Source organism: Phaenicophaeus curvirostris, chromosome 17 (assembly GCF_032191515.1).
Source record: "Phaenicophaeus curvirostris isolate KB17595 chromosome 17, BPBGC_Pcur_1.0, whole genome shotgun sequence".
Taxonomy (NCBI): Eukaryota; Metazoa; Chordata; class Aves; order Cuculiformes; family Cuculidae; genus Phaenicophaeus; species Phaenicophaeus curvirostris.
This window is the reverse complement of record NC_091408.1, coordinates 10,235,725-10,251,667: the sequence shown is the minus strand read 5'-3', so window position 1 is coordinate 10,251,667 and position 15,943 is coordinate 10,235,725. Positions and strand designations below refer to the sequence as shown.

The following is a 15,943-nucleotide window of genomic DNA, read 5'->3' as shown; positions in this document are numbered from 1 at the left end:
TTTGGTTTGAAAGTACCAGAAACAAGAGAAAAGGGAACTGAAAGGCAATCCCATGCAAATTCTGCTGGCCAGTTCCCAGGAAATAAATTTTGGATCTTAAAAAGCAAACAAAACACACATATAATATACGTGTAAATTGGCCTTGCAAAAAAGAGAGCTGTTTGTCCTTGGATTTCCAGCTGCATGACCCTATTGTTTCATCTAGACACGTCAGATGTTTCACATGTTGGGAGTCTATTGTACAAACATATGGAGAAAGAAGCATTCCACATGTGAAAGTCAAAACCTGCAAACACTCTGTATCACCACCAGCACGCTGCAGAGTTGTTACTGCAACTCTTTGGGAACCAGGTTGTTGTTTCGCTAAATGCCACTAGCAGGTGAGAGGGCTTATGCAGAAGACATGGACAGTGATCCTTAAAAAGCAAACAAAAAAAAAATCCCTCTCCCTTTCATGCAATATTTTTAACCAGACTTCTCAATGAGCCTCACAGCTGAGGCTGACCATTCAGAGGTCTGTTACAGTCTGAACGCACATCCTTACTTTTGGATGGTGTACAAACAGCAGCACTTTTCCCCACCTCGTTGTTCCGGGATTAGTGCACTCTGCCAGAGGAAATTTCCAGGATTCCACCTTTGCAAGGGTTTCAGAGAGCAGGATGCTTGTAAATTTTACTTTATTGCCCACACATAAGGAGAGAGCATGAGGGCACAGCAGGGAGGGTGGGGAAGGAAGCAGAGAAAAGTATCACAGATATTGCAGCCAGAGGAAAAACTAAGCACTAGGTTTGTTTTTATAGGGTCCCAACTGGGGAGCCATTTATTTTTCCAAAGAAATCTGCTTTGCAGACATCCTTTCTTCTTCCTCATTCAAGTTTCAACCAGGAAACCTGGAATAAGTTATGGTTGATTTCAGAGGCAAATCAAAGTGCTCAGTCTGCTACACTTGCATTAAAAGTTGGTATTGATGAGCAACTCCTTGAGGCCTCTGCATTCAAATAGTGAGGTCTTAGATTCACCTGAACAGCCCACCCATGCAGATCTATAACACAGGGAGGAAGACAAGGGGATCTGCAGCAGGGACTTCACGTCTCAGTTCTAACAGTAAAGCCTCCTCCGCCTCTTAAAATCTTAAAACAGTCATTCAAAACAGTAGGATAACCAAGACGAGGAGAGGGTTGGACTTAGGTAGAATGAGTGGATTAGATCTCCCATTGCTAATCCCAATTTAAATCGCAGGCACACCCTCCTTGAAAAGGTTGAGCAATATCTTTCTGGGATTTGGATCAGGTTGGATTTTCAGAGGTATTTAATCTCCTCTATCCAAGAAGCTGTCCTTAATGGCATCCTTGGCGCCCAACCCCTGCTACAGTGCTACTCCTTACCAGAATAATGTAACACAAACACTAGGGAAACAGAGCCATAAGGGATCAGGGAACTTCCAAAAATCCCTTCTTCAGAGCTGATGGTAGTTCTGAATGGAGGCTTGTCCCAGCCCATTTTGTTTAGGTGGTTTGATGTTGCAACCTGGCTGCTAATATAAAGAAATGAGAAGAATAAAACACTGGATGAAAATGAGATAGCACAGCAGGTTATGGCTTGCATGTGGTAAATTTGCTTTTGTTTTGCCACTTTGAACACCACCCACCCCTGCTTTACATTGAAGCGTAATGGTGCTGCCTGCACTCCCCCAGGACCAAGGATTTCACATAATTTAATAGTTTTTGTAATTAGATATTTGTGAAACTCTGAAATCCTCTGATGAAAGGTGTTGTAAAAGCATTACCAACTCCTCTACCATGAAGGAGAAGACTCCACCCAAACCCAAATATAGATGTCGTCTTCTGTACATCGTTACTAATCCAAACCAGCACTACTTATGGCCCGACTTAAATCCTCCTGAAGGCCCAAGTGACTTCTGTGAGCTCCAGTAGGTTCCAAGAAATATAGAAAGGGAATACAGGCAAATTATCCTTTTCTCCTCACAAAACTGGTTGGCAATGACACAGGTGAGGATATTCAAAATGAACCTCCAGGCCGTTTGCTGCTGAGAGCTTGTAAGAGGAACGATAACATTCTCATATTGAGTTTGAGAACAAAGGCTGCCAGTAAGGATTTTCCCTACTTCTGTATAATTGTTCCACATATTGATGCAAAACCCTATAGTTTCCTGTCCGTACTCCACCCTCCTGCTGCCATGGATTAGTACAAGTAGAAGAGGGTTATTTTTCTATTTATTACTTCCCATACTCAAAGAAGTATCTAACCACCAAGCTGATTATTTATTATTTGTAGACCTGAGATATCAGTGCATAGTCTGACCTTGTAACAATAATAGTGTGTAAAAGAAAAAATTACTACACCAGACCTGCTGCTGGGCAGCCTCTCTGGTATGAAACGTGCCACGAGTTGTTTTTTTTTTAAGAGGAAAGGGAGGCAGGCAGAAAGAGACTTTAAGATTTTACTGCCGTTCCTAGCTTGCCACGCAAAGAGGCAGATGGAGAGAATAGTAATTGTTGGTTGCCACAGGAAAGTTTATTTGTTAGGGCTTTTTAAACCAGTGCAACAGGATTGTTTGCTTCAACCTACTTAGATAGTAAAGAAACAAAAATTGCTTGAGCATTTTCATCCCAAGGATGGTTGGCATCTGCAGTGGTATTGCATTCTTTTAGCTCCTTCTGCATAAAGATTACCCACGTCATTCCAGAAATCTCTGCCACTGCCTTACTCCTCTTACCCTGGCTGCTGCTTCCATTGCTGGCCTTGGCAAAGGAGAGAATTCTGGATCATCTCTACAAAGAGAGAATCCATGTGCTGTGCAGGACTTGAGGCCAGCCTCAACCATCTTCTCAGCTTTCAGTTTCTTCAGTGCTCCAGTAATTAGAATTATCAGGACTAAAACACTGTGGACATTATTGCTGCTTAGCGTGAAGCTAACAAGAGAGCGCCAGATTTACAACATTCTGGCCAGACACAGAATTAAAAAAAAAAGTTACAAATTATTGCCTGGTTCCAGGGATACGTACTCCAGGATCTTATTTCGCCAGAGACTCTGCGTGAACTTTAGCCTCTAGAAGAAATCCGCCTGCATTTTTCTAATTGAAATACCAGTCAGACCAGTGGCAGGATGCAAACTAACATGCATGAAAAATAAAGGTTCGATGACCCAAATCAATTATGTTTTAAGGGCACTGCTCTGGACTCAGTAAGAAATATTTCAGACAGGAGAAACAACTAAATAGGATCATTCAATGAACTGACCTGGAAACGAGACAGAAATTTAGTACATAAGAAGTTCAATGCAAGCTGGTTTTATGTATCAACTGTATTGAATTAAAAAAGCAACAAAACCAAGCCAAGGTATTTCTTAGACTCAAATAATGTTTCAGGCTTCTGGGTGCTAAGGTGAACAGCGCAGTAAAGCAAAGCAATTCTCATGCCTACCTTGAGCACAGGCAGCATTACAGAGTTTACTTCCAGACATAAAAAAACCCCACTTACAGAAATCCTGAAACTGCATCTTTATTAAAATAGGACCTTTGCAGATCTTCTGTATAAAACAAAAATACTAATTTCAAGCAAAAACTTCTGAAAATCAGGACCAGCTGCTGCAGCTGGATTTTTAAAGCACACAAGCTAGGGAGAACAAGCTCAAGCTAGGGAGAAACAGCTCAAGCTATATGAATATAGCCAATCCCCAAACTGGCCAAAGATCCAAACCCTCCACACAGTAAATACCTGTCAAGATACATTGTAAACACAATAGGAAGCAATATATGGTAATTAATCAAGATAAAAAGAAAATAGGAAAGACATATTGTTTTCCTACTCCCAAAGTACGGCATATTTTCATAAACAGCGAAGAGATTAATAGATATTAAGTTCATTGCCAACAAAACTTTTAGATTCCTTGAAAGGTGCCTTGTTTGTCTTGATTGGATTTGTTTCTTGAGACAGAAAGATAGTCCGATGCACTTATATAGTGCTTTACATGACCTGTAAAGCAAAAACTACCTAGACCTAAAAATCTCTACAAGTTTTACTAAAATAACCCCCACACCTGGCAGCAGCTGGAATTGGAACCAGATGTGCAGTACATCTGGTAAAGAAAGGGGCTGCTGCTTGCAGATGCTGAGCTGTTTGAGGGACGTCCTTTTCTACTCCAGCATTTGTCTGGAGAGGCTTGATAAAAGTTGCGTATTTTGCCTCCCCTTTTCTTAAGGCAGCGGTTGACCAATAACAGACCTATTGTGTGTCAATTGAAAATATTTGAGAATTTCCATATCCTTCCACCCCAATGAGGAGTGCATATTTTGCTGCTCCAGTTGCATAATTTACTGATTCAGCTGCATGCTTGGTTGATCTGGCAGGAGACTAGTACAGTAGTTGAGATTCTGGATACATTGCCAATTGTGCAGCGTGCTTTGTTGATCAGGGCCGTAGAATTTAATAGCTGAAATTTCATACACTTTACTAATCAGGTCACATTCTTTGCTAATTGAAGTGCATATTTTAGTAGTTGATTTTTTTTCTCCAATCCTTCACTGATCTTGGGAAGGATCCTGCTCCCTCTGAAACCAGTGGGAATTTTGCCATAGTCCTCACTAGGAGCAGGACTAAGACTTTCACGACAGGGTCTAGGATTGCTAAGGTTTCTTCTTTTAAGAGAGACAAGAAAGGCTTGATTTTTTTCTTAAAGTCAGCAAACGAAACAAAGATACCAGATAGAAGATGGCACTGGCGTAGAGACTTCCTCCACAGGGATTTGATTAAAACAGATAATATTTTAGGGGCATACAGAGACATAATTTTGACTATGTTAATCTTTCATCAAGCTTACATTCTTCCCTCAGGAAAACAAGCCACTTATCTGCACATCTTGTTCCATCTGATACAGACACATAGGAGGAAGCATCATACACCTTATCTTCAAATTTTCTTTCATTTGATCTACTTCCTATTTTCCTGTTGCTGTAATACTCGGTGAAGGATTCCAGAGAGAGCCTCATTTTGCCACAAAACATGCTTCAAACATCCACTCTACCTCACAGCATTCCAAAGTTCCTCAACTCTGACTGCCAGAGACCACCTTCCTAGATGAAAAGAATAATTCCGTTTTCTATATCTCACGCAGATTTGCCCTTGCCAAAGAGTTTGTTATGTTTTTATATTAACTCTAAGCCAGAAGACAATTAATTTATCATAAACCTTTGAATACCTTTTTTCAACTGCTAAATTGAACTACATTTGAACCACCAACTTAGAGTGGGATGCGTGTTTTTTTACTAGCACAGCAACAGATCAGAACGTAGCCAAAAAAGATAAAAATAATGAAGCCTACGCAGCATAGTGCAGTTCTTGATGAGTGAATAGCAAGTGCAACTTACTCAAAGAAATAAAACCAGGGAGCAAGAGATGTACACAAGTGTCTGCACTCACAAATTTCCCTCTGTCAAATTTAGGAAGATAAGCTGTAGAAAATGCCTAAATTTCATTCTGCAAAAGAAATTGTCCTGCAGCTAAGAGACTATAAACAATGTGATCAAAAATAAGAAGTGATGGAGCAAGAAGTCAAGTCTGGGGAAGTATGAAAGAGGTTGCTGCTTCTTTGTTAATGGGGCGGTTTCTTTTCTATAGTGCTGGTGGTCAATACTTAACTAGTTCAGGTACTGCCTGGTGGGAAATGAAACAGTCCAGATTTTGGAGACAGAGAACAGCGGAAGTTGGATAAGAAAAAAAGAAAAAAAGAAAAATCAAACAAAAATTATACTGCTTGCTGATGTCCCACAATCAGCACTTGCACCCAAAGGAACACCACACAGGGAATACTTGGTCCACCTCATTGCTGTACAGGCAAGGTTAGAACAAAACTAGCACAGGAAGGATGTAATAACTTAGGGCAGCAAGCAAGTTCTGTAGTTTAATAACAGAAGTATGCAGCTGGATGAGAGAGTTGTTCACTTCTAGTAACAAACCCAACAGGAGAGGGAAAGCTTGCAGGCTGCACAATACAATTCTGAGTTAAAAGAGAAACAAAAGACAAAACTCCAGAGCCATACAATTCAATAGATTTAAGCGCACACACTCATGAAGTTCATACTTAGTACTTCGGTGCCATAAATGTGGCTTAATTAAGAAGTTCTCACTGCTATCTTCACTAGGATACCAGAGCGAGATAAAACATCTTTGTTTCAACCGCAAAATCATTGCTGTGTTCATATGTGCTGTGGCAGGGAGTTGGTGTATCGGGCAGAATTACAATGCTGTTTTCCACAGGGAAAGCAACTCTCTACCTCTATTCTTTATAACATATACACGTAACAAAATATATAAATGTATGGAATATTGTTATCTTACAGTGTCGTGGCTCCTGCCACTACAGATCCAGATCTGAGAATCCCTATGAGAATTGTGAAATCTTGCTCCTAACAGGGTCCACAGGAAAAGTCCCACTCACTTCAGCAGGACCAGGACTGCTCACCCCTCCAAAGCACAGTGAGAGTTCCCTCTGTCGCCGTTCCTAGTGGCAGGTACTCCATGGGGCTTCTTTGTCTGCCTTTCCATCACCACTCTGGTTCCCCAACTGCCCCAGATCCCTGCCCTGAGATCCGCAGCTGTCATTTCATAGACTCATAGAACAGTTTGGGTTGGAAGGGACATTAAAGATCATCCAGTTCCAACCCATCCCACTTGCTCAGGCTGCCCTGTTCACCTGCTACCCATCCTACAGACGAGGTGTACGGGACAGGAGACAAGTGACACAGCACAAGGTGGTTTCTTTGGACTCCTTATGCCCCTCGTTAGCGATGCCTTTGGACGAGCACTCTGATCTCTGCTGGAAAAGCTGCTCTATCGCTTCGCACGGGGCTCGCACTAGATTTCGGGTCCGGCTGTGTTGAAGCGACGGTGACCCAGGCTCCCGCAGCCCCGTGTCCCTTCGGATCCCCGAGGGGAGCCCCAGCCGGCCCCAAAGCAGCGCCCCCGCGCCCCGAGGGCAAAGCCCCCGCCGCGGCACCCCCGGAGCATCCCGCACCCTCCGTCCCGGGGCTCCCCTCACCCGGGCACCCCCAGAGCATCCCACACCCTCCGTCCCGGGGCTCCCCTCGCCCGGGCACCCCCGGAGCATCCCGCACCCTTCCTCCCGGGGCTCCCCTCGCCCGGGCACCCCCGGAGCATCCCGCACCCTTCCTCCCGGGGCTCCCCTCGCCCGGGCACCCCCACTGCATCCCGCGCCTTTCTTCCCGAGGCTCCCCTCGCCTTCCCCGGAGCATCCCGCACCCTCCGTCCCGGGGCTCCCTCTCCCCGCGGGGTTCCCGGAGCCCGGGGGTTACCTTTCCTCCCGCCCCGCCGAGGCAGAGCGCGGCGGCGGCCGCCAGGACGAGCCCCGCGGCGGGGCGGCTGCGGAGCATGGTGAGAGCCGAGCCGAGCGCTGCCGAGCGGGCGCCGCTGAGAGCGACCCCCCGAGCCCGGCCTCCCCGCCCCTCGCTCCCTGCCCTCCCCCGGGGGTCACCTGCGGCCGAGCCCTCCGAGCAGCCCCGCCGGAGAGGGCTCCTGCCGGGGAAGCGGCTCCCGCTGCGCGGAGGGGAGGTGGAGGGGGCTGGGGTCCCGGCGCCGGGAGCAAAGCCGGTCCTGCCGCAGCCCAGGCAGCGAATGTCAGAGGAATAGGAAATAAGAAAAGGCTCGGGGCTTGGAAAAGTCACCCCAGCTTCAGCTGGAAGAAATTCTTCGCGATGAGGGCGGTGAGGCGCTGGCATAGGTGGCTGCCCCATCCCTGGAGGGGTTCAGGTGCGATGGGGCTTGGAGCAACCCGATGGGGTGGGATGTGTCCCTGACCACGTCAAGGGAGTTGGAACTGCATGAGCTTTAAGGTCCCATCCAACCCAAACCATTCCATGATTCATCTGACTACAGAGCAAAGGACGGGGAAGCCACGCTGCAGGGCATCTTGGGGAGCCCAGTGAGAAGGAGCTGCACAAAACCGAGCTGTTGGGGTACAGGTGCCACTCAACCTTTCTGGAGAGCCGGGGGTACTCCTCATTGCTGAGGCAGCCTTCTGGTATTGCAGAGGAGGCCCTCTCCTGTCCCCCATCCAGTCACACCACTCACTGCAATGAGTGTCAGGCAGCCCCACAGATCCCAGCAACCAAAATTGTTCTGCCCTTGTAGCTGGCAGAAAACATTGCCAGCTACAGTTAATTATTCCATTCTGTAGGAAGAGCTGCAGTAATCTATTTTAAAAGTAAAAGTCTTTGACAAAATACCGTGGTTTTACACTTGGAGCTGCTTTTTTTGTAGCTCATTTCCCCCTCACAGTAAGCAGCACAAGGAGCCCTCAGAGATCCAGATCTAACTGTCTGGCGTGGGAGGGGAATCTGCCAAGCAGCAGGTTGTTACGTGGTTTCTTACACCTTTCCCAGAAAATTCTTGTGCCAGCCACTACTGGAAAAGGGACAATGAACTAGCCAGGCTGTTGGGCTGCACTGGCATCCCAGTTCCTGAATTCCTCTTTCCCAAAGAGCAGAGATTAACCTGGTTTTCAGAGGGCAGTGTAATCAATAGGAAAAAAATGGCTAATACCTTCAGTTGGTGTCCAAGTGGGTGCATATAACAAGCGTGAAGTGGGAGGACTGATGTCTAAGAAAACCGGTTTTTGTCATAAATGCATGAATGTACTTTGGATTGATTTTCCATATCATCATTTAATTGTGTAAATTGGAAAAAACGTCTTGAATGTATATTTTGTAATGAAAGTGGGAGAGGCTGAACGCCTGCACCGAGGCAGCAGTCTTGCATTGAATGCGCACTGGCACTGGGCTCGTGCAATCCAGGGCTGTTCACCTGCTATGTGGGTTTGAGGTCCTCCCAAAGAAGGAAAACAGATATCCAGGTGATCCTTGTAGTGCTTGTGAGATGATGTTGCCTGTTATCCATGACTGTGCAAACGGTGGGCACCTAGAAAAAGTAATGAGATGATTAGCCCAAGGCTGAGAGAGAAGCAGGGACAGGATTCCTGCGGCTCACTGCCCTCTTGGACGACACTGCCTCCCTGAGAAATCTGTGTGCGCTAATGCAGAAATAGCCCTTCAATGGAAGGGCACATAAGGAACATCTCGACAGCTTAATTGGGTTGTTTATCCTTCTTGCACTGAAGGCAGAAGATGTAAATAATTCTTTCTGTGGCCAATTCTTATTTCACCCTTTTCTTTTCAGGGCAAGTTCTGTGTAAATGGTGTTCCTAGGCTATGACCTTGTCAGTTATTTACTGTGATTGCTCATGTTCACATTTACATTTTGCTCCTCCTGGGTAATATCTCTTTGAATTACCTGTCAACTGAAAAAGCATATATAACTACATTATATCTATTCTGAATAAATACATAACCCAGGATGCTTGGCATCTCTGGCAAAAGGCTTTTTTTTGAAAGGAAAGGGATTTTTCCAAGCAGAACACTTCTGCCTGAAGGGCAGTCTGGTCTCAGTAGCACAGTGCTGTGGTGCATTGCTTTTCTTAACACTCACAGTTAAATCTCAGGGCGATGTCACCATAAATGCATGTTAAGCTTTGAAAAATCCCTGAAACAAGAAATCTACTTCTTTTCCACGAGGCTGAGTGTGACAGAAGTAAACACAGAGATTCCATCTGCTGTTTCTGTATGTTAATGCACAGTTGTTGAGGACATAAGTCAAGGACTAGCTAGCAGGAAAAGATATTCAAAAAGTGATTTTTTTTCTTCACTTGGACAGGGCTGGAATAATAATATAAAAATATCTGAATGAAAGAGAGAGAACATGGCCAAGTCTAGCAATGCAGTTCTCGTTTTAAGGATCTTACATCCCTGTTATTTGGATTCCTTTCCAGGGGTCATCTGAGTGCAAGTACCCGTAATCCTTTCGGGGCAGAGAGGCTGCTGTGTGGGCTATGTTGCCGTTCCAAGCTGTAGACCTTGAGCATGAGGCACAGACACAAATGTCTGTTGATTTCTCATGCTTGTGTGTACTCTGTTCTTGGCCTAGCAAATTCTGTCAATATGTCTTTGTTCCCTTATCTCAGCCTCTCTCTGCTAGCAGGACCTGTCCACACAAAACTTCCTCACTATGGCTTCCCAGTGACTTAGCATCTAGAATTAAGGATCAAACTTATAGCGGTCTGCTCTTAAGTATTTTCAGCTCAGAGTGGTGACCCTTTCAAGCCATAGTTTTTGTGAAGATTATGTTTTACATTTATGAGCTCTCTCTGTGAGTAAGCAGTGGGACTTTGTATGGGCACGGGCAACTTCCCACACCAGGCAGCATAGGAGACTAGCACCAAAAAGTGTCCGATGGCCTTCTGAAGGTAACAGCCATGAAGCAAGGCTTGCAAGTCATGCACCAAGCCTACAAGCAGGGCTTCTAGTGCCTCTTCCAGGGACCATCTAGCTGGTGAGCTGGCTTCCCACAGCATCTTGCCCAGCTGCCCAAGAGAGAGCCATGCAAAGCAGCTGGAGGTAGGTCAGGAATAGATTTATGGGAAGGATCAAGAAAGGGTAAAAGGGGCTTTGCTTCCTGCCTACTCTTTATTCCCTGTCTTTTGCTCTAAAGCTCCACACCGCAGGTAGTTGCCACGCAGCCCAGATCAGAGTCGTACCCCATTCCCACTCTGCATTGGGAAGGGGAGATGCAAGCACAGCTATGCAAATCCCTGGAGAGACAAGGCTAAGCCTCTTCCACACTCATTGAGACATTGTTATGGACGTAAATGTCCTGTTCTCTGTGTTGACCTCCTTGTTGAAAAAGTCAAGGTTTCCATGCTGTTTTAGCAAGTCCTTCCAAGGACTGGCCGACATCACCTACTGTACTGTGCCATTTTGAGGGCTCTTGGAATGCTGAAGCAAGCATGACAGTTCAGTGGATTTATGAAGTTAGTGGATAGGACTTGTGTGTGTAATGGCAGCATTTTCTTAACCAGTAGCCTCAGGCCGGGAAAGTAATTTCCAGAAAAAGAAAGTAGAGACTTACTGCTTCCAGGCTGGCAGCAAAAATCATTTACTGTGGGAAAGCTAAGCTTGAAACCACTAAACCCCAGTAATTTCTATCCATTCTCTCTCACACACACGTGCACACAGATACACGGAAAGAGACCTTTCTGAATCAATTTCCTTAAATATGTGAGGCATCCTGATACCAAAAGTAACCCTCCTCACCTAGGGAAACTATAGTGGAATGTCCTACAGAAATGAATGCAGCTCTTAGCAGTTTCTGTTTTTTAAAACAGCTGGTGTGACCAAATTGAACCCAGCTTTCAACAGGAGGAGGCCATTGGCAAGATACTTCAGTAACAAGACCTTTAATCTTAGCTTATTCTCTGCACACAAGAGCTCTCATATGCAAACGTTCTGGTTACACAACATGGCTTTTTATGCTTGCCCAGCCTTCTCTTACACAGAGTATAGGTTGATTAAATCCATTATGAGCTACGTTGTTTTATCAGGCACGCCACAGTTGCATCTGAGTGTCTCCCCTGTTTATAGAAATGAGTCAGGAAAGAAACACTTTAAATACTTATCCATGCTAGAACAGACATGCTAAAAATTGCTTAGGTAGAATGCTGTATAAATGTTTCACAATTATACATAAAATTTATAAGTAAATAGAAGATGTAAATAAAATACTAAGATAGTCTTTAATAAAGCATACTTCTGAAGAGCTGAATTCTAGTTCCATAGCCTGTATTTAATATAAAACTATATTTTCCCTCAGTGGCTGTGAGAGGAGAGCTGGATGCCTGATTGCAGTGTGCCAGTAACAGAGCTATTTATATATGGTTAGCACAGGTTTCTTTTTTAATGAAGATTTTGCAGACTGAGTGACACCAAATAATAAAAATATGTATGCAGAAAAATATGCAATAAGCACAGGGAACTGGAACATGGTTTTGTCAGTGGTTAGTGAACAAGATCTCTGGTAAGGAAATATTAAGAAAAACATGTCTGTAGCTATAATAGCTGTAACTGGAGAGCACTGTGCATGGGCTTTGTGCTGTGCAGAGAGTGCCACCCTCTGCTTCTGCAGAGTATGGAGCCTTTCTCCCTTACCTGACTCTTCCTCTTCTGTTAGTGCAAGTCTTACACACACATAGACTGAGTCACAAAAATACCCTGCCAGATAGGTAACTCTGCAAACAGTCTGTCTTTCCCTGTTTTAATTGTTAGTTTGGGTCTTTAATTTGGCATTCTATATCTATTTTATTTTTTCTAACGCCAGAGCAAAGATGAATAAAGTTGCCTTCCCCTCTTAGGGGCAAGGCCCAATAGGTTCCTGAAAAAGACAATTTCCATTAAGATTTGAGAGAGCTGACATGGGGATGAGGTGGCAGAACAACTCCTATATGCAGGCTAGTTGCAGGGTGGAAGAATATTGCTGCTGGCTGTGGTTAAAGGACTTGCTGTGGTACTTTCTGATTTCTGAAGAATAAAAAAGTGTTCTGCAAGAGGAACTTAAGTAGACTTTGGGATAAGTCATGGGCTATTTCTCTGCTGGAGACAGAGACTGCTGTTTACGCAAAGAAGTCTCCTGCAAATTTACAGGAGACTGTACTTAAAGGCATCATTTGTGTTAATGTTGGACAATTTTTTCTGGCTTTTTAGACATCTACCATTTACTTTTCCTATTGCGCTAAAACTTATGTTACTGATAATAGGCGTCTTTCAGTATGAAGGGTTCTTTTTCTTGTTCAGCCTGTTTAAGCCTGCTGCAGCTTTGTGCTGTGCTTGGGCTGTAGTATTTAAACAAGTGGTTATTCCTGTAGCCGGGGGGCTTGGTGCCATGTGGGAGACTAATAGGTAAAAAAGATGCTTTGGTTTGGTTTTCCATACTCATTTACATCCTGGTCCATATGGAGACTAGCAAGGTTAGGAGTAAAATCTACCCAACCAACAAACTCTTCAGCAACCCCAAATAATCCCAATGTAACCAAGGTAAGCCACTGTGCTAATGGAAAAAAAATCTAGAAAAGCAAAACCCACCAGCCTAAGTGCAGGAGGAAACAGTAGTGTGAAATGCCACTCTGATGTGGCCGTTCCTAGCATCCCGAAGGAACATTGGGATGCCCAGTGCTAGACATGGCCTCATCACTCTCATGGTGAAGCAATTCCTCCTTATGTCTACTCTAAATCTGCCCCTCTCCAGTTTATACCCATCACCCCTAGTCCTATCACCACAAGCTTTTGTGAACAGTCCCGCCCCAGCTTTCTTGTAGCCCCTTCAGGTACTGGCAGGTCACTTTAGGGCCTCCTTGGAGCCTTCTCTTCTCCAGGCTGAACAACCCCAACTCTCTCAGCCTGTCCTTGTATGGGAGGTGCTCCAGCCCTCAGATCATCTTTGTAGCTTCCTCTGGACTGGTTCCAACAGCTCCATCTCCTTCTTATGTTGAGGATACAACATATTAGATATTAAATAATTAGAAAGAATTAGATATTAGAAATAAATGTTTTCCTGTGAGGATGGGGAGGCCCTGGCCCAGGTTGCCCAGGGAAGCTGTGGCTGCCCCATCCCTGGAGGTGTTCAGGGCCAGGCTGGATGGGCCTCGGGCAGCCTGATCCAGTGGGAGGTGTCCCTGCCCATGGCAGGGGGGTTGGAACTGGATGATCTTTATGGTCCCTTCCAACCCAAACTGTTCTATGTTTCTATGGAACGGTTTGGGTTGGGTTTAATCTTAACTCGAGGGAGCTGGACAGGGTCCCGTGGCCGCTCCCCGCCCCGCCAGGCCCTCCCCGCCCCGGAACGTTCCGGCCGCGCGCGCTGCCGGGGGAGCGCGATCCGCGCCGCACCGCGCGCCGCCCCTTCCCGCGCGCCGCCACGTCTCGGGCCGGAGGCGGGCGGGCCCAGGTCTGCGGGGCGGGGGGGGTTGGGGTTGGGTGACCGCCGTCCCCTCTCCCCTCCGGGCCCACCTTCCGTACCCCCTCTCCCCCTGCCCTCCCTGCAGTCCCTCCCCTCCATTGCTTCTCCCGTCTCCTTTCCCTCTCTCGTCTCCGTCACACCTCCGTCTACCCCTCCCTTCCCTCGCTCTTTTCTTTCTGTCTCATCTCCTTTCTCCCTCCTCTCTTCCTCTCTACCTTTCCTCTCTGTCCCCTCTCCTCTCCCTCTCCCCTCCGTCTCCTTTCCTCCTCTCCCTCTCCCCTCCGTCTCCTTTCCTCCTCTCCCCTCCCTTATCACCGTCTGTCATCTGTCTCATTTCCCTCTCTCTCTTCCGTCTCCCCTTCCTCCGTCTCCCCTCCCTCCTTTCCCTCTCCCTCCCCTCCCGTCTCCTTTCCCTCTCCCTCCCCTCCCGTCTCCTTTCCCTCTCCCTCCTCTCCCGTCTCCTTTCCTTCTCCCGTCTCCTTTCCTTCTCCCGTCTCCTTTCCTTCTCCCGTCTCCCCCTCCCGCCTTCTGTCTCCCCCTCCCTGCCAGCCAGGGTGCTTGGAGCCACCTGGGCCTTTAGGTGCCTCTGCGGGCGCAGGGAGTTGCCCAGCCTCGGCCCCAGGACCCTCAGGACAGCCCCTTGGCCCTCCTGGTATTGGTGTTTTGAGCAAACCCAGCTGTTTCCATACTGCTCCTTCTGCTGTGCATTTACTGCCGGGTTCTCGCGGTGTGTGTGTGGCTCTGTGTGTGTGTGGCTCTGTGTGTGTGTTTGTGCCCAATGCAGGGGTACAAAAGGGCTTTGAAGCCAAAATACTCTAATATTTGGGTGTGGGTTGTACAGGAGAGAACGGTTATTCATGACCCCGATGGTTACAAGGTGTTTTGTGACGAGGATAACAAAGCATCTGGTGCTGGCTGAGCTTTTCCGAGGTGTAAACAGTCTGAGTTGTGCTTGCCTTTGTCTGTAGTCCCTCTTTGTGACTTGTCCTGTATATCTGCTGTACAATGGCTGTTCATCCAGAAATTTTATTGTAAGCTTCGTTATGTAGAACGGCTTTTAAAATAAGTAACAAATCACAGTGAAAATATTAATCTTTGTGTTTGGAGGAGGTTTCTCTTTTAGAGATGCGCTTCACGTTTCTGGCTGCTACACAGCTCACCTGCCTAAGGGTCACCTATGTAATCGCCTGGTCCTGTGTGTCCTGAGCTGTTGGCAGCTGCCACAACATGTTGGAGATGACTGGTGGTGGTGGAGGGCAGTTTGATGCAGTAATAGTTACACAAATACTCTCTGGAGATACAGAAGCAGCGTTGCTTGGAGTGTTTGTGTTCATGTATAAATACAATTAAAATATTCCAGACTTGTCTTTCTCCCCACAGGCCCTGGGAATTTCTTATGTTTCTTTAGTAAATAGGAACCATAATGTTTTGTAATCCAGACTCAGCTGTCAGAAACTATTTGAACAAAATTTAAATACTTAAAGTGGCGAGGTACAACAGTTTCTGTCAGATTGCGTTAGTTGGCTGGTTCTGTACCCAAAGGTAATATCTGAATGCCTGAAGAATCCTTTGCAAGTTGTATAAACTGTTTGGAAATTTTCTTGGCTTGCCAGAGGAGAAGGCAGCGTTGAACTGCAGCCCAGGCCATGTCCTGACTGCCAAAGCGCACTGTAATTAATAGTTCAAGCTCTGTACTCATTGCTCTGCAGACAGGTAAACAATAATGATGTAATTTATTTATTTTAAAAAAGAAACTGAATTCCATGCTGTCTTCTAACTAAAGTTATTGAAAATTAAATAGGAGTAGGTCCTTGAAATGAAATATATTATATGAAATCCAAAATGTTGCTCTGGATACCAGATCACTTATTAAAGCAGAGGCCAAACAGTCATTTCTGTCAAAAGAAACAATGGTCTTAAATCAGTTGTCTCACTGAATATTATCTTGTTGCATCATTAAGCAGGTGTATCGGTGCTACTAAAAAAAAAAGTAACAAAAAAGCTGTTAAACAAGTCACTTCTTATTCACAAAAGCTGGATACTTCATTGTATTTCATTGTCTCAGTTA

At 45.7% G+C, this 15,943-nt stretch overlaps 1 protein-coding gene across 1 annotated transcript in view; it reads right to left on the bottom strand.

The window, feature by feature from the left end:
* Positions 1 to 7,454, bottom strand: part of LOC138728063 (uncharacterized) — a 35,255-nt gene extending 27,801 nt beyond the window's left edge. Inside the window, exon 1 of the mRNA XM_069871082.1 lies at positions 7,332 to 7,454. Coding sequence (XP_069727183.1) covers positions 7,332 to 7,409 — 78 coding nt within the window. The 5' untranslated portion in view covers positions 7,410 to 7,454. The remainder of the gene's footprint in view (positions 1 to 7,331) is intronic.
* Positions 7,455 to 15,943: the final 8,489 nt, after the last annotated feature.